An 18,278-nucleotide genomic window follows, 5' to 3' on the forward strand; every position below is an offset into this window, starting at 1 on the left:
CTGTGGCCAAATTAAATGCTTGGGAAATGGACCATACAATTAATTTGCAATAGTAAGTTGTCTCAGCATCATTTCTCTTCCTCTCAAGGGGAATGCTGGCTCAAGCAAAAGAAAAGATTAACGTAATAAAAATATTCTAAAGACATCCTGTTAATTGTCCCAGGCTCAGATGGTATTGTCTATTCTTCTGTTGTGCACAGCCAGCAAACAGTGTAAAATCCAGAATTCCTTCCCACCATGAAAGCAGAGCTTCAGTGCTACAGGATAATCCCTCTCTTTCTGGAAAGCAGATGAAAATGTGGTGAGGCAGAGCTTTGCTTTAGGTTTCAGAGGTGAGCTCAAATTTGCCCCATTTATGAATATAATAATAGGACTTGTTAATTTAGACACATCAGCAACTTTAATTGAGAGAATAAAGGTTTGTGAAAAAAAGGAAAATTGCAAGCAAAGTAACACAAATTTGGGGAATTTTTTTTCCTCTGAATATGAAAATGAGGCCCTCCATGTTTGTTTGGGGACAGAAAACACTTGAGGTTTTACATTCAGCCAAACCAGTAACTTTCATTTACAAATATATTGCAGTGTTGACCTTGAATATCACATTAAGTGGCAGCAAATCTCATAGAAAAATTAGTTAATATATCAAATAAAACTCAGAAATATTCATAAGTAACTGAGTGAAGCAAAGCTTGCAGAAGAGTTAGATTAAACAAGAAGCTGTAATTCTCTATTTGCTCTAAAATTTCCTTAACAAGGACAAAGTCTGATTTTTGCTTATATGAAAATAGTCATAAAATATGTAAGAAAACACAGAATGTTGTTTGCTTCAGTTCCTGTAAACTAATCAGGCTGGATGATGAGTCTTCCTGTAAGTGGGAGCACTGCTGAATACTATTCATGAAACCCTGTTCCTCCCCTCATAAACAGCTCGAGCTTTGCCTATGTATCAGTGCAGAAAAATAAGTATTGACTTATTCACAAATTACTTTTTAGGCACTGGATTCCCAGAAATATATTTGTATAACAGCATTTAGAAGCAAATGAATGTGTTAATAACCAGTTTTTCTTTCATTTTATGGCCTTAAAGACACTTTGATCATATAAAGTCATGTTTGTGCTCACTTCCTATCTCTTCTTCTAAAATGAATTTTTGACATCAATTCAATATACCCCTTTTCATTTTATTTCAGACCGTCAATTAAGATGTTTCTTAATATTTTATCAAACAAACAGGTTCCCTACAAAATACTGACTTCTTCTCGGGTTGTTTTTTTACATCTTTCCAAAATGAAGTATTTTGGATGTGGTACAGTTTGTTCACATGTCAAACATGGATATTTTAATTCTGTCATTCCCCAGAACAGTAAAGAGAGAAAATAAATCAGATATTTTATCTGATTTTACTTTGATCAGGTTTTTCTCTGTTCTCAAAAAGAACAGCATGGAGCTTCACTTGCTCCACAAAAAGCATTTTTAGCTCTGAAAATATTTTAAAGATATCTCAGGAAAGCCAAACCCAACACTTAGAGTTCTACTAATCTTCAAAAAAAGGCTCTCACTGTTTTACCATGGTTGTAAATGACATTTAGGATCTCCTGGTACTTAATCTCCACTACATTAACTGGGAAAAACTTATGAGTAGGAGCCAAAATTGGACAAAATTTCACTTGCCATAATACTTCTATCACTGTCCATCACTGACATAAGTGGGTGATGAAAAATGTCTGTAATTGTGTTTCTGGGTACATCCTGACACATGACAATCTAGGAAATACTGACACTGTGTGTGACACAGGTGGGACAGATGTGTCAGCTTCCACATCAGAGAATTTTACTGGATTTGAAGTATAAATTGAAACCAAAAATGTTAGTGATTAAGTTCATGGTGGCCATGGAAGGCTAGAGGTCATGGGAGGGCTTGTGATTTTTAACAGAAAAGGTTGTGAAAGTTACACTGCCTTCCTTGTGTGATACTCTTGCTATAGGCAGAGGATGTTACAGATTGTTCCGAACATTGAGTAATTCAAGAAAACAATACAACTGTGAAAACCCAAAAGCTAGATTTCAACTGTTTTCCAACTCCTTTATTACCTTCTCAAATTATACTAAGATCCAGAGCCTAGACCTGTGGGAAATCTCTAAGGAAAAGTCTGAGGAAGGCATTCCTCAAAATAATTTACCATTTAGTTTCCTCAGCATGATAGAAACTAGATAAAGCTATTCTGCCTCCCCTCAGTCTTTCCATTTTTAGAAAGTACCCAATAACATATAAACCTTTTTGAAATGTTTGAGAGACCTCTCTGTGCTCCAAGGGAGCTGGTGTTCTCAATATTTATGATATGTACCCAAAATTATTTCTCTCTTTTAGTGTCTCCAGTGCAAAATCACTACATTGCCAGAAATAAATTAAGCCTCACTTGTGGGGGAAAAATATTGGAGTCCATCGTGTGTTTCATATTGTACCATTATGAAAATGGTATATTAAATTCAAATACTTCAATTGTACCATTAGATGTTGTCATTATGTGGCTGGCTAATTGATAGGTTATTCAAATCAACATTATAATTTTAGACTTTTTCGAAGCAACCATGTGAAGAATTTCCAAACTTCAGAGAAGTAAACTGGGTGTTAGGAAGGAAAAACATGCACTGAGAATATTTCCTAGTGCGTGTCACTGAAAAATCATTACATAACTGCCGTGTGCATTCCAGGACTTGGTGCAGTCTATTTTTAATACCTGGTATGAAAGAACTTCCTGCTACTTTTTCTCTTAGAAAGCTACTTTGTGGTTCATTAGATCATGTTGTCAGGCCAAGTTTTTGGCTATCCTTAAACCTCAATTTTTCCTGCCTTTTTTTTTTTTTTTTTTTTAATTTAAAAAAAAGAGAGAGAGAAACTGTATCAGAAGGAAGAACGTGCTGACCATAAGATACCTTGGGAAGTAAGGTACCTTGTGTAAGTGTTGCAGTGGTCCCAGAACTAAACACTGCCAGACCAGGCCTAGTATTAAACCCCAAAAGAAATCTAAACATAACAAACATGGATATTTAAGAAAGGCAAAAGAATTTGTATGCCAAACAACAGCACCTAGCAAAAATTTTCAACATTCTGTTTATGAAAACAGATTTTTTTTAAATTACTTTTAATTTAATACTGATCTCCAGTGTTATCACAGGTGACCATTTTGACCATAATTTGGATAATCATGACCATTAATATAAAGCATTCTACTTGAATGCAATGAAAAATTTTCAAACATAGGCTTTGCAAGATATTTCAGAATATTTTAACTGCAGAGAAAGTTTACAGCATTAGTGTAGTTTTTACAGCATTAGTGTAGTTTTGCTGTTAAAATCTCGGATGAACAGACTGATAGAGACGAGATGGCCACCAGGCACCAACATTTTCACCTCCTCTGACTTCCTGCAAAACAAAAGCCTCAGGACTTGCTGAACTTATTTCTTTTCAAGCAAGAACATCTTTTAGGCAACGGTACAGTCAAGTGACAGAGAACCCACTAAATCTGCTAAAAGGTATTTAAAAGTATTAATTTCATTAAAATGTTTGTACTTGCAAATTAACAGGCAGTTCATTGTAGATTAGAAAGAACTTCTGTGACTCTTGCTTTCACCCCTAGCAGAGGAATGGGATGACGATTTTGGGTGCCAATCAGCACTCAATGTTAATTGCAGTGACTCTTGCTGTGAAGCTGCTCTGGCAGGGAGGCAGAGGGACAGGTCAGGGACAGGTCAGGCACAGGACAGGAACAGGTCACACCTCAGCTGCCCTCCCTGGCACTGCTCTGCAGTCACCACCAGTGCCCTGGAACAGAACTTATGGCACAGGGAGCAGCTCCTGAGCTGCCTCAGTTGTCATAGAAGGCAAACAGTCAACTGTGGCAGATGGGAGCACTTTGGGGGACAGGTAGGTGATGTTTTCCCTGGGGTTTGTGATGGGAAACTGCACTGATGAGGATATTTAGGAGGCCCAAGGCTAACAAAATATTTGGACTTCCCTTTCTGTTGCTTCAACATTATCCCACCAGAAGCAATTCCTTTCCCCCTTCACTCTGCTGCCTCTGTAAAATTTCATCTTCACAGAATACTTTTGGATCATTTATTTCTGCACTTTTGTAGATCTTTCAAGTTGGTTTTGTTGCCAAAGAGAATGGTCTAGTCCTCAACTGTAGTGCTCCCAGTCTCAATTGAGCACACTCCTCTCTCCCTCTTCACATTAGAATGCTCTGGATTTATTTTCCTTTATTTTCATTTTTATTTTCAGAGGAAATATCTTCACCCAAAAAGGTGAAATCTGACTGAATTCTGCTTATTTCAACAAAGTCTTTATTAAGAAATTCATTGCAGGTCATTTAAAAGTCTTCCACTGCTCTGCTTAACCTTGTCCAGTGCTTCATAATAACAATTTGTTTTCAGTTGCTTGTCACTGTTTGGGCTGGTATTTTCCAAACCAAGCATCTGCCTCAGGTTTAATTTTTGGCAGTTACCAGCTAAACCACTGTAATAATTTTCAAGAACAAGGTTAAAAAAATATTTTGCCCATATTAAAAAATAATAATCTGGTTGCTTCATTCAGAAGTGTTGGTATCCCCATTACAGAAAGAATTTGAAATGGAACACTGTCACTGGTCTACTTTCATCCATGCACCTTTTAAGCAGCAACTTGGAATTTGGCAGCACCACTGCTGTGGTTTCACAGATGTGCATCCAAATGTAAAAAAAGTTAAAAGACTCAAAAACAAAACAAAACAAATCTCAGTTTGCATGTGATTGGTTAAGAATCGTTCACTTTTGTCATTTTGCTGAATTTTCCAAAGTCCAGCCCGAGCTGACAGAGTGTGTTCCAAGTTTGGGGGCTTTTGTGGAGCAGCTGGGTACAGTCTGTGCCCAAGGCAGTGGGACCACGAGTGCTCTTCCCTTCCTGTGGGATCTGGGTGCCTCTCCTGTGTGTACCACCCCCCTTTCTCCTGCTGCTGCTGAGGAAAGGAGAATGGGTGACAAAGATGAGAGAGTTTGGGAGGAGGCCTGCAACTAGGGAGCAGAAAGTGAGAGGAAGGAGAAGATTAAGACAGTAAAATCCTTGGAGACAACTACTGACCAGTAATAATTCTCCTAGGACATCAGATGGATGGAACATGGACAGAAATCAGTTGTGGAAGCAGCTCTGCATGACTAGAGAAAAAAAAGATTATATATATTTACATAAAGAGATTCTGCTATGCCATGGGAAAAAGTATGATTTATTGGGTAAGGAGATTAATAAGCATCATGGAGATAAAGATAAGATGCCAGAGGAAATAATTAAGAAAAAATAAGAGGGTGGATGTGCAGCTGAAGCAAGGGAAACTAGGAGATGAAAATAGAGTGTGAAGTATGTAAGAAGGCAGGAGCCAGGGAATGGAGAAACGGATAAACTGAAAGAGAAAGATCTGGGAGTTACCTTAAAAGAAGAAGGCAGGAGCCAGGGAGAAGAAAGAGCATCAAGGGAAAGAAGGGGTGTGAGTACAGACTGAGAACAGGCTGCTCTTCTGAGTCAGACATAAATGCAAATTGTGATTTATCTGTAATGGTATAGAAACAGGAATCAGGTATGACTAACATCTATAGCCACATTTTCTTTTCTTGTTAGAGATCTTTATCACATATTCTGGATCTCTGGAGCCAGAGCCCTGGAGTTAAGGTGACCGCATGTCATTATCTGTTTATTTTTCAGGCTTCCTCTCTCTGATTTTGTTAACAAACATTCGAGTGCCTGAAGTACAATATACAGCTTTTTTTAACCACAGTAAAAAATATTTCTGCAAAATACATTTGAAAATGCTACAAGTAATTTTGGAATGATAGGTAGGGCTGCCAGCAGTGTCTCTCACTGGCAGAGCAAAGCAAGGCCCCACATTCAGCTTGATGGCCTTTCACTGTGGGTGTTTGTCCTCTAAGAGGGCTTGCACCATCCCCATTACATTGTGTGTAATGTAGCAAGCAGCACTGCCTTGGCAATTTTACCTCCCACCAGCCAGGAACACCTCCTGGAGATCCAGGAACAGAGAGTGGGAAAGGGCTTGGGTGCTGCCCATGGGCAAAGCAGAGCTGGAGGTCACTGAGCAGCAGCCACGGAGAGGAGCTGGATGTGTTCTGCCCCGTGGTACTGCTGGAGCTGCAGAGACACTAGTTCTACTCCTCCAGTGGCAAAACAGGGGGAAATATTGAAATTTGCCCCTATCATGGTGATTCAGCTTGCAAGCATTTGCCATTTATATTAAAGAAATTCCATTTTTTTAATATAAATGGTAAATGCTTCCCAACAAACAGTGTGTTCGTTCTATCACATTTTCTCCAAGCTGAAGGCATGCTTTGCAGAACTAAGCTTTACTTTCCTTTTGAGAATGAAAGCAGCACTGCTGTCAGAAGATTGAGTTGTTGGTGTGTATCAGGTGATAGAAAAAATTACTCTGCACATGGTCTGACATATTTTTATATATACTTGGGGTCTGCAAGTGTTGGTTTGCTGTCTGTTTATCTGTTTGTCATACTGATAGCTTAAATCCACAAACTACACTTCTAATAACAACTCCTAGGGATAAAGTTGCTGTTATTGCTTGGTTCCTCCTAAAGATTAAACAGAGCTAAAAGTTGGTACATTAACCTATTGCTTCCTGAGGCAGATCTCTGTTCAAATTCTGACCTATGTCCCATCTAAAAACGTGTTCAATCTTTTCTTAATTTGTAGTAGATACTTGTGTACATTACAAAATCGTCTCACAATTTGGCAAATTAAGTTGTCTGTGGTTAGCTCTGGAATTGCAGAGATATTGCAGTGCACTGCAGCATTGCATAATGAGGTTCCCTAGACTTTCCTTACTCGAGTGAGTAACAGTAATTCTTATCTCTAGCGAGCATCAGATTCGTCCCGTTTTTGAGAAAAGAATTAGTATCAAATATACGATGGGCATGTTATGCCTTGTGGCTGCAATGTTGTTTCAATTAACTTCCCTGAATATACCACAATGAAAAGTGTCAGCTTTTTGCCTCAGAGGCCTATAATTAGATTAAATGAATACTGTTAATTATCTACTACCTTCTTTACACAAAACAATATGTTTCCATAAATTAAAATGTTCATACAAGAAGGAAATTGTTGTTCTCTACAATACATGCATAGAGTGCTGGATTGTGAATACTGTGACTGTATCAAAGTGGAGCACAGCTCTTTGTCTGCAGCCCTTATTTTACAGGAGCTGAATCAAATTACATCTGAAAAATCCACAGACATCACACTATTTTAAAGCATATATGTAGGTGCAAGGAGGTGATATTACTAAATGTTACAGTGCTCATGAAACAAATACACTTCTCTCTTTAACAGATGTTCTCTATAAAATTCTCTTAGAGAGATTAAATACAGCTTTGTTTGTGTACCTACAGTCACACCCTCAAGGACTATGTTATGTACAGAGAACAAAACTGCTTTTTCTAGCAGAGTGTACTTCTCCTTTCAGAAAATTATTAAAAGTCCATTCTGTAGGAAGCATTTTCAATTAACAGCTTGGTTTCTGGGCCTGTGTAATTTCCAGCTAGTGTGGACTGAAAATCTCCTCTGCCTGTTCTCCAGCATTACTAGATTCAAGCAAAAGTTCCTGACTGATCAATTCAGTCCCATCCTGGCATGCCTGGTTTGGAAGTGCAGATTTTCAAATGGTGGTACATCACCTCTAGGGTAACATAGCTGAAGCAGAAAGTACTCTTTTTGATTTGACAAAGTGTATCCCAATGTCCCTATTTCCATCAGAATAGATGTTAATAACTTCAGGCCTGAACATGCGATCTGATCCTCGATCACCAAAAAATTACAATTAACTTTAGCAGAAGCCCTCATTCCGGCCTGCAATATACTCCGCATATAAATGGGATCTGTACCCAGGATTGCTCTTGTGTTCCATTAAGGTCAAACCCTGAAAAGCTTTTGAATACTCAGTGTTCCTACAAGGCATCACATTTTATTGTGGTTTGTGCTGTGTATCTTTTCCTTTAAATGTTCATTAGCTCCGTGTATAGAAGTGTTCATTAAATTATCATTGTGCTGGTAGTAATCTTAATATTGAGGAGTGAAGAGAGCTGTGTTGCAATATAAATGCTGTCCCGTTTCCTGCTCTCAGGGTGTAACAGGAGAAAGAAAGACCATCTTGATAGGCACTATCTGCTGAAGGAAAACTTTCACAGGAGCTGTGAACCGACTTTAACCTTTTAGTGGCTGCACTGTGAAGAAAATGTTTCAAGCTTCTTACCCAGAATTAGGCTTCTTTAATTTAAAACATTCATGAATGCTAGTGCCCCTTATAATTACTGCTACAAATATCAGAAAACAGTTACAGAGGAACAAAGAAATGCAACTGGAAACATGGTTCAGTGGTCTTGTACTTCCCTGAAAAGCTGATTATACTTTTGGCTGATTCAGTTTCTTTCAGAGGGAATTTACCCTTTCAGGCAGTTTGAGTCTGGTTGCACCAACGGCACAAAATGTATCTGGGGATGAGGAAATTGGCTCGGGGTCCTGTGTGCATCAAACTAAAATTTGCCACCGAGCTCTAGATTTTGTCTTTTAGCCCCTGAGTGCCCCTTGTTTTGTCAGATTCAGAAGCCATTTTAACACTAGTTTAAAAATAGAGCCATTTCATTTATGCTTTTGCAGGTGCCTTGCCCAATTCCCTGCTTTCCCTGCATGACTTATCTTGTAGGATAAGCACTAATCAAAGGTCAAGGTTATTCTGAAGTATCCAACATAGTTCTCTTTCTCGTAGATCCTTAAGCTGAACTTCACACAATTACAACTGATACTGTGCTGAAAGGTAATTCAAACAGGGAAAAAGTACAAAATGACAAGCAGGAACCTTTGGCACTGTAAAATGTCCCTGGTGATTTGTACTTAGTGCTTCTTCAAAACGCAGAAGCCATTTTACCACTCAGAGCCATGGCAGAAGTGTATTTTTATTTTTTTCTGAGTGGGGCTCTGTAGATTAGGGCTGCAGAGCCAGGCTTGGCACATCTGGCTCTCAGAAATGTGCCATGTACTTTACATCCGAAGATAATTTTCTCGCCTCTGTGACACAGAAGCCAAGAAGCGTGGATTTTTCCTCCCCCCCTCTCTCGCCTGTCTGATTTTAAAATGTAACACAAGGTCATGAAAAGCTCCGGCTGGGAGATACACCTTGCTAACCATTTTTTTAAGGAAACCTGGAGAAAAATCTGCTTGGGTTTGCCTTCTACGTGAGCTGAGGTGGGAGAAGATGCTTCTGCATCCCTGGAAGGGGCTGGAGGAGGAGAGCCCGGCGCAGCAGCGGGAGCCCCGGCGCCGCCGCCGCCCGGCAGCGGCCACAAAGATGTGTTAGAAACATCCCCCCGGCAAGACGTGGGTCCCTTCTCTGTACTCACTGCGGCTGCGAAAGCACCGGAGTTTCGCTGAGGAGACTCCAGTCCCGGCTGCGAGGAAGGGAAGGGAGGGAAAAAGAGAAAAGGAAAGAGAAAAAAAAAAATGGAAGGAGAGGATAGAGGGAAAAAAAAAAAAAAAAGGGGCGCAGTGCAAGTTGCGGCGGCGGCGGGAGAGGCGGCGGGGGCGGCCGGGGTGTCCGAGCCCCGGGGCCGCTCAGCTCTGCCCGGCCCGCGGCCGCCCCGGGCCTGTCGGCGGGGGCCGGGGCGCAGCGAAGCGGCGGCGGAGCCCGCGGAGGAAACTAAATAAATAAAATCAGACTGTTATTTAAGGCGCGTAAATTTAAAATTATTTGGACAGGAAGAGCAAGGGGAGCGGAGCCGCAGGAGCCAAAGTAACGGTTTCGGAGCCGGGCGCGGCCCCCCCGCCCCGCGGCCCCGCGCCCCGGCGCTCCCCGGGGGCCGCCCGACCTGCCCGCACCTCGGCCGGCGCGACCCTCCCTCCTCCCCGGGGACCCCGGCAGAGCCCTCCGGGAGCACCGACATTTTGAGTGCCCGTGTGGTGGGGTAGGCTGTGCTGAGAGCCGGTGAGAAATCTTTCTTTCTCTCTCTCTCTCTCTCCTTCTTTCTCCTGTTCTTTTCTTTTCTTTTCTTTTTTTTTTTTTTCTTCCCCACCCCCCCGCCGCCATGCACAGGATAACAGTCCCCACGGATAAATGCAAAAGCTTTCCTCTCCTCGCTTTTTCGAGGGAATTTCAGCAGTTTAGTCAGGAGATAATAATGTCTGGCTGCTTCTGGCTGCCCAGTGAATTCTCAGGTACATTTGTGGAAGAAATCCTTTTCTTTCTTTTAGAAGATGAAAAGTGGTAGTTTTCTACTGTGTTAACTCTTTCTTCATGTGAACAATGCCATGGCATTTCCTAGGGAGCTAATATCTTACCCCAACATGGAAAAAAACATCGATTCCATTCCTCTCCCCACACTGTAAGCTGGAAAGAAAGTATTTTCCTGTACTTAAATGTGCAGTGGCTTATTGCACTGGAGACAGAGCAGAATTCACCTTCAAATACCTTCTCATTCACTCTCCCCCCGGCTTAGGGCAGGGCAGGCTTAGCCCTGCACCTCTGCCCCTCTCTCCCCAGCACCCACAGATCGGGTATTTCACCCTCTCACGGTGCTGCTGCCACATATGAAACTCCCTTCGTTCCCTGTGGGATCCCTTTAGGATCTGCCCCTTTCCAAAAGGAGTTCAGCAGCCCCCGCCGTTGTTCCGAGGATAATTTAGAAACAAAGGTCAAGTGTAACAGCTTTGCTCATCCGTGTAACTGAAATAGGGGAGAGGGCTGTTGCCCCACAGTTGTGTCCTCACACAGCCTGGTCACTGTGAATCCTGGTACAGCTACATTTTATGCTCTATTTCTTCACATTTTTCTGTGCTTGCTGTATTTGTTTCTATTTATACCTCTCATCTCGATGCTGCACTGTTTGCTGCCGATTCCTGGGCTGCTGCAGGGCGATCTCTGCTCCTGCCTGGAGACTTACTTGGCAGTTGGTTTATGTCTCAATAAAAGCTCTCAAAAATCTTTAATTCCATCTCATACGCTGCACTTTTGCATCTCTGGGTAAATATGGTTGTCGACATTTTCAGGAATATGCGAGTTTTTGAAAGTGGACTTTTTGATGTTGACAAAATAATGGGGGAAAAGTGCCAAAGCAATTTCTGAAACCACATGCAATATTACAATCCTTTTTAGGTGTCAAGATTCTCTATTAATGAGACTTGCTTTATATTATTTTCTCCTCTCTCAGTAAATATAAAGACTTCTGGAGGAAAGCCATTCTCCAGCAACCAGGCACCTTTTGTCACTGACAAACCCTGTAAGGTGCGTGTAACCCACCAGCTGACTGATTTCTTTGGTTTCCTAGAGGCTCTTTGTAGTAACTGTTAAGCTTCTGGGATAATAGAGAGCAATTCTTGCTTTTCAAGTATTTAACTAGGAATTTCAATTGATCATCTTGTTTCCGATAAGTTAAAGAGATCACAGAGAAAACGCAGCAGTGAAATCAGATAAAACACATCTTTAAACCAGACTATCGCCCGTGACTCAGCCGCCCAGGCTTTGGGCATGGCCAGGGGGTGATTAGTCCTGACTTTAACCCTGAACTCCTGGCACGCAATAAAAGCCGCTATTTCTGACTAGGCGGGGCATTTTTCTCGGAAGAGAAATTGTTCTATTAAGCGACTGCTAAAACTTCACCTTGGCGTAAATTAAATGCTGATGAAGCTCCAAATGGGTTTGGAATTAAGTTTTTTAGTAGCGCAGGTAAAAGAAACAAACGAATGTGAGAAAGCTGGATATTACCTCCTCGTGTAGCAGAGAATTCCTCTTTGTGAGAGGAATGGAGAAGGAAAAGGCTTGGAGCATCCTCCAGGACATGAGGAAAGGAAGATGGAGAGCAACACAGAGCGATTTGGGTCACTTCACCTTGGGGAACCTGTGGATTACGTTGCTCAGTTTAATATTTCAGGCGGTTTAGTGCTCTTTCTACCGGGAATTTTGGGGTTTACTTCCCCAATAATGCTTCCTATGTGCTGTGCTGCTCCGATTAATGATCATGCGCACAAATTTTCATATTTCACAGAGGTTTTTAATCAGAACACAGCAGTATGACAGAGCTTATAGTAAATGTGACAGACAGTTTCAGCAAATTATTTTTTACTTGAAAATGTAGTAACTGTTTTTGTGGGGCTAATTTAAAAAAAAGTTAAAAACTAAACTAATGTATTTCCTCTCCTCTTTTAAGTGCTATTTAAAGTAGCATTCATTTTGCATTGATTTAAAACCTTCTATTTTGCACGGCTGAAATTCAGACTATTCAAAATGAAGCACTTTAAACTGCCCATCTTCCCAACAAGTAGATCCTGTACGAATGTTAAAAGTTTCATAATAGGCTCTTCCCGACACGGTGCTGAGCATCGTTAGCTCCTGTTGAGGCTGGAGAGGCAAATGAGTTTCAGTCTAGTGAATACTCTCAACTGTGTTGCAATAGAAAATTTCCAATGGTTAAATTGTGTTTTAGGTGCAAGCAAAAACTTCACAAATATCAAAAGTGCTGCTACCTAAATTACACTGTATTCAAATATTCTTGTTTTGTGAGATGCTGTCCTTAAAATAGTTTATTTCCAGACTAAAAAGAATAGTTGGTGGAAAGCAAATATTAGTCAGAGAACATCTAAACTGCAACCAGCAGATGAAGTGACCAGAAGTCTTGTATTGCAGCCTTCGTGTCCTCTTGCCTTTGACAATGGTTCTCTGCTGCTTGTTTTGAAACTAGAAAAAAAGTCTTCTGCAGTGCACAGTAAACACGAACTACTAAACTGAGCTGTTTAAAACCTCTGGCAATCGAAGAAACACCACTTATACTGTTTCTGGTAACTAAATTCAAAACCAGATCGGTGAAAGTTTAAATACACAAAGAGGAAAAGTGTCATCTACATTTAGAAAGTAAGTGTCCTAGTTCTACAAGCTCTCGTTAGTGACAAAATACAGTTACTGCCTAAAGCATCTAAGCGCCATCCACTGTCCTCAGGCCACGCAGCCTTTGACTTCCAGCTCTGCCTGTGCAGGGGCTGCAGGTGACCCCTTTTTAAAAGGATGTTTTTATCTAAAACAGGACCTCAGACTCTTGAGCCTGAGCAAAAGCGGTAGGGGGAGTGAGGAGAAGGGAGGGGTGCATTGAGAGGTGGGAGAAATCACAGTAAAGTATTTCCTTTCCTTAAAAGTCCAGCAATATTAAACATGTGAATAGTAGCTCTTGTATTAATGACTTGATATGAACGACCTAAAATAAACTGTAAAAGTTGATACTGGAAAACTAGATATGAGCAACCAACATAGACACGGATGAGCCTGGGAGTACTGTGAAAAGTGAAAGGTATAGGAAACTGCTGGGAGCATGGATTTAAAACATTTCTGTTATCTAAAAACCCACCTCTGGAATTTTTTGAGACTTACACTACCAGATGTTCAGAAGGAAAAAAAAAAAGTAATGTAGCAACAAATGTTGTTAAAAAGGAGGGAAACACCCCGATAAGTCTGCACACCCTCAGGTCCAAAGGAGAGCCCGTCCTAGCGGGGTTCAGTCCATGCTGGGGGGGAAGGAGCTGCTGGCCTCCAGGAGCTCCACCACGGCCGCCCTCCTGTAGAGCCTGGCCAGGTCGTAGGCGGTGGCCCCCCGCTTGTTCTGGTGGCCCACCTTGCACTCGGAGCGCGCCAGCAGCAGCTCCACCACCCGCACATGCCCCTCCTGGGCCGCCAAGTGCAAGGGCAGGTTGCCGTCGTTGTCCTCAATGTTAACATCGGCTTTGAACTCCAGCAGAGTCTGCAAAGTGTCCAGAAACCCCTCCCTGGCTACGTCGTGGATGACAGCGAAGCCGGTACTGTCTTTCAGGTTGGGGTTCGCCCCGTTACTGAGCAGCCGCCGGGCGATTTCGGGGTTGCCGAGTTTCATCACCTATGAAAGAGAGAGGAGAATTGGATACCGCGGGTGGGGGTTTGCTGCAGCACTGCCTCCCGTCCTCACTTCTCATCCCTGGCTTTTGTCACAGGCCAATTCTCATTTACAGCAGACGGAGGAGACTCGCTATAAAACTAATGACACACCAGAACATCTAGTTTTTAATGTATTTGTTACTGAACTCGGTGAAATTCTGAAAGATGTTATCACTTCGGTGGTCACAGCTTTCTGCCTCGGAGAGATTGATGCCTGAAACAGCATAGAAGGGGATACAACAACTTTTTTTTTTTTCCTCACGAGGATCATCTCAGCTTTTTAATACATAAAAATTAAGCAAAGTTCGGTTTTATTTGCCTAAGTATTGAGACACCTCTGCATTACTGTTTAATCTTGTTAAGCAGCAAATATAGGGTCTCTGAGGAACAGATCTTTTACCTCAGCAACAGCAAATGTAGGATATGTTTTTACAAGCTTTCAGGTGTTTACATTGTCTGTGCATTATCATGAAACAAATATTTGGACTGTACCATAGCTCTATCTGTTGAGAAACACAAATGCTAAAAGAAATTACTCTCCCCAATATTTGTATTTCATTAGGTCACCCAAAAAGAAAAAGTCAAAAGGAATGTTTCAAAGTTACAGAAGTTCTCTTCTAAAATCAGTATATTATATTATACTTTCATAACCTCTCTATAAGTAAACTGTGGCTATGTTCTGTCGTTAAAACATCCCTTAAAAAAAATACAACAACAACAATAATTGGATTTTCTGACTGTTTCTCTCAGGGAAAAAGAAAAAAAAAAGAAAAAGCTTCTTTCAATTTTCTCAATTGCACCATAAAACTATCATAATTAGAACACAAATCTGTCTTATTTGTAACTTAACTGCTTGCACCGATTTCCTTGTAATTCCTCATTTTTTTGTTTGCACACTTTCCAAAAATGAACACTGTAATGTATACTGTGTAATCTCTAGCCTATAGGCAGTATTTTCCTGTCTCATTGTAAGTATAAAATTTAAAAAACACAACTATTTTCTGTTTCCTTAGAGAGACATTCACACATTGATTTGAAAATCTTGGTTAATAAAAAAAATCAGCACAAACGAGCAGTACAGTGCATTAGATTTAGCATAAGGTATAATTTCTACAGGGGTTTGCTGAAAATCTCTCCTGACAAAAAATAAATATTAAGTTTTTTTAAGAAAAGCAAGCTCTAATAAATATATTTATGTACAGCGCTTGAAGTGTAAAGCAGCCCAGCACATTACAACCACAGACAGGAGAAAAAGTGCAGATAACAGGCTGGGATTCAGGGAAAGAGATCTCTGTGTGCCCCAAGGCTTCCAGCTCCCGACTTTCAGCCACTTCTTTCACTTCTGACAAGAGATGGAAGCGATGTAAAAGAAAACAAGATCATTGTGATCTCTCTTTGTTTAATAAAACCCAGACTTTTTGATCTCTTTTTGAGAGCTCAGTCTGTTTTATTTGTGAATTCAAAACATATATTTGGGTTAAGTGGGAGTTTTCAGTGTTCAGGCCAGGGGATTGAAGGCTTCAGTTAAAGATGCGAGGGGGAGAAAATCCTATAAAACGTGATGCTTTTTGCCCGTGGGCTACAAGTGAACAGTAAATGCCCCCTATATTTTAGAAAGTTATGTTTGGGGGTAGGGAGGCGAAGAAGGAGAAAGCATTAATTGAATAAGTCTGATGAAGAGCATAAGTGCAGGAGATGTATTTGAGGCCTGCATAGGTACACTTCAGAAGAAATAAAAATGACAGAGCAAGACAAGCCAAGCAATTGTTTAATTAAACATAAATGCAGAGGAAAAATATAAATTCATTGACATTAATATAGGAGCATTCTCTCCGTTGTAATTGAGAGAGAGATTACAGAGAGATTATCTCAGTCTTGCAGAGTGCACTGACAGAGAAGTCTTTCGAGCGTGGCCAGGCACCCACAGCACATTTCAGGATGATACATATTGAAAATCAGTCGACAGATTCTCCTGTTTTGATTTTTGTTGTGGTTCATTAGCTCAGTTGTTATTAGGCACTCCTAAGAAGTATCGTTAGGGCACAGATGCATGTTTAATATAGCTGGATGCTATGTCATTGTGTAAAATATACCTTAATTCAGAATATAGACAGTTAGCTGCTTTTAAAAAAAAATATCCAGTATTCCTGCAGGACAAATCGGTTTTCAGCCCTTGTCCCGAGGATAAATCAAGTAGCGAAATGTTTTCTACTTTCTTAAAGAATTTAGCTTGTCTAAGGTCTTAATTTAAACCCTTTCACTCTCTTAAAAGTTGCTGCAAGTGCCTGCACTGCCATGCGATGCCCTATTTAGGTACTAACAGGACAGCGAGGAGCTCACAGATCTCCAGCTTCAGCGAAATTATCAAAAAAAGGTCATTCCTGAATTATCAGCAAGAGGTGCTTATTTTCCAGCTCTAACATTTTGATGTTAAGCCAAAAAGCTGTAAATATCTTGAATACACTCACAGGTTTTATGCTGTTAAAAATGCACTTTCAGAAATTATTACCACGGTTTTGGGGGAAGGGGTAAGAGGGGTTAAAAAACGATTTTACTGATGTGTGAAATGAAAAAGACCTATAGGTCCACTTCCACACTGCATTACTTATAACAAGTACAAATAACTACACTTATTTTCCCTCTGGATTTATAAATCACATCTTTCACTATTTGGTAGGTATTCTAGCATTTTTGCCATCATTATCTGATAATATTAAAAGCAAAATCTTTCATCAGCTCCAATAGTTAGCAGCTGGACAAGTTCCAACTCCTGCCTGCACAACTACACAGTTAAAAATTAGGACACAACACCCTATACGATCAGAAAGGAAATAACTGGAAGCAGTGCCCTGCTAGCCGATCTGGAAAAAGCAAATTTTAAAGTCTTAAATATGAATGAAAAAGCAAGTGATTCAGCTGGAACCCTGGCTCGCAGGGCTAGCTCTTAATGTACATCGGAGGTCCTCGGTTCTGAGCAGCATGCTTCCCAATGAGAAAGGTCATTCCCACAAACAGAGTATAAAGGAAAAGTACCATCCACAGCAGACCCCAGAACCCAGACGAGCCACTCTTAAAAAGCACATTGCAGGGAAAAAAAAAAAAAAAAAAAAAAAAGGAAGACAAAAAAGATATAAATCCTAAGCTTCAGAGAACAGAACATTTGTGTTTACAGACCTGCTATGAAATCCAGCTCACCTAAGCTGATTTCTTTTCATCTCAGCTCTCTCATTCCTTGCCTCCTCCCCACGAAGTTACAAAATATTAGCAAACTCGTAGCCCGTTTGACATTGAGGGTGATCCCCGATTGAAAGAATGGTTTTGACCATTTTTATTTCAAGTACGTCATTTTAGGGAGTTGGAGCCACTAAACTTAAAATATGGCATCCAACGAGTTTGAAAAACCACTCGAATTTCATCCACCAGCCTGCTTAAAACGTTGTCTTTTTTGGAAACCCGGGTCACGTAGGTACCAGTGATGAAATATTTTCTCCCTCTCTGGATACCAACCTGCAGCGCAGTCCTCCCAAATCCATTTTGTGCATTGACGTTTACATTCTTTTGCAACAAATTAGTAAGTTGCACTAGGTCCCCCTTGGCAGCCGCGGACGCCAGCTCGTTCCCAGAAGGCTCGGCCATTCTTTAGGGTGACTGACGATCGGAAAAAAGATGAAATTTTTTTTTTTTTTTTTTTTTAACCAGGCATGGCATCGGAGACTGACAGAAGGATTGGGATGGTTAATCTTCTGGAGTAAGACCTTGTAGTAAATACTCGTAAAAAACCTCCTTGCCAAGAGCCCGCCCCTAACTCACACGTGATTATTCAGCAAAACTGCAGCTCCACTTGAAGGAAGATTTCTTTGCTTCCACATATAGAGTAACTCTTATTATAATAAGACTTTGGCCACTTTCGCGGGGGGGAAATAGATTAGCAGCTACGCAATATATTGTATATGTTATAGGTAACATATATACACGTACACCGGAGACTCACTCAGACCTGAGATCTTGGAAGGAGAAGACAACCCACCCTGTTCACAGTCGGTTTCTGAAACTTAGCAGCAACAGCAGCTCCGAGGAAAGGTCTCCTGTAGCAGTGTGCATCCAACTCCCGCTCGGGATCCCCCCCTTCATCCCACACCGTCGCCTTAGTCCGGGCCCAGCAGGGAAGGGAAGGACGAGCCGCGCCCGCGGAGGGCCGGGCGCGGCGGCGGCGGCTGTGCAGGAGCCCAGCTCGCTCCCTCGGCGCTCTCGCTCCCCGCAGCAGCAGCAGCAGCAGCAGCAGCTTCA

At 41.2% G+C, this 18,278-nt stretch overlaps 1 protein-coding gene and 1 long non-coding RNA gene across 3 annotated transcripts in view; both read right to left on the minus strand.

Annotated features, from left to right (window-relative positions):
- Positions 1-9,593, minus strand: part of LOC148222784 (uncharacterized) — a 32,326-nt gene extending 22,733 nt beyond the window's left edge. The window contains exon 1 of the long non-coding RNA XR_015805343.1: positions 9,445-9,593. This is a non-coding gene — a long non-coding RNA (uncharacterized LOC148222784). The remainder of the gene's footprint in view (positions 1-9,444) is intronic.
- Positions 9,594-12,065: 2,472 nt separating this feature from the next.
- On the minus strand, positions 12,066-18,268 carry CDKN2C (cyclin dependent kinase inhibitor 2C). Of its 2 annotated transcripts, XM_014870658.2 has the most exons (3): positions 18,019-18,268; positions 17,499-17,639; positions 12,066-13,953 (listed from the first exon to the last, which is right to left on the minus strand). In XM_014870658.2, exons 2-3 carry the CDS (start codon positions 17,625-17,627, stop codon positions 13,579-13,581), a joined length of 504 nt encoding a protein of 167 aa, XP_014726144.1. In that variant the 5' UTR covers positions 17,628-17,639; positions 18,019-18,268; the 3' UTR covers positions 12,066-13,578. The 2 variants fall into 2 exon arrangements, with proteins under 2 accessions (XP_014726144.1, XP_014726143.1); XM_014870657.2 differs by lacking the exon at positions 18,019-18,268 and having other exon boundaries at positions 17,499-18,010.
- Positions 18,269-18,278: the final 10 nt, after the last annotated feature.

Source organism: Sturnus vulgaris, chromosome 9 (genome assembly GCF_052056855.1).
Source record: "Sturnus vulgaris isolate bStuVul1 chromosome 9, bStuVul1.hap1, whole genome shotgun sequence".
Classification (NCBI taxonomy): Eukaryota; Metazoa; Chordata; class Aves; order Passeriformes; family Sturnidae; genus Sturnus; species Sturnus vulgaris.

Bases quoted from the DNA above. Each gene is read 5' to 3' on its own strand.
- CDKN2C (XM_014870658.2), bottom strand. From the start codon at position 17,627: ATGGCCGAGCCTTCTGGGAACGAGCTGGCGTCCGCGGCTGCCAAGGGG. The intron at 13,954-17,498 runs GTTGGTATCCAG...TCTCTTTCATAG, and splicing joins TTGGGAGGACTGCGCTGCAG to GTGATGAAACTCGGCAACCC.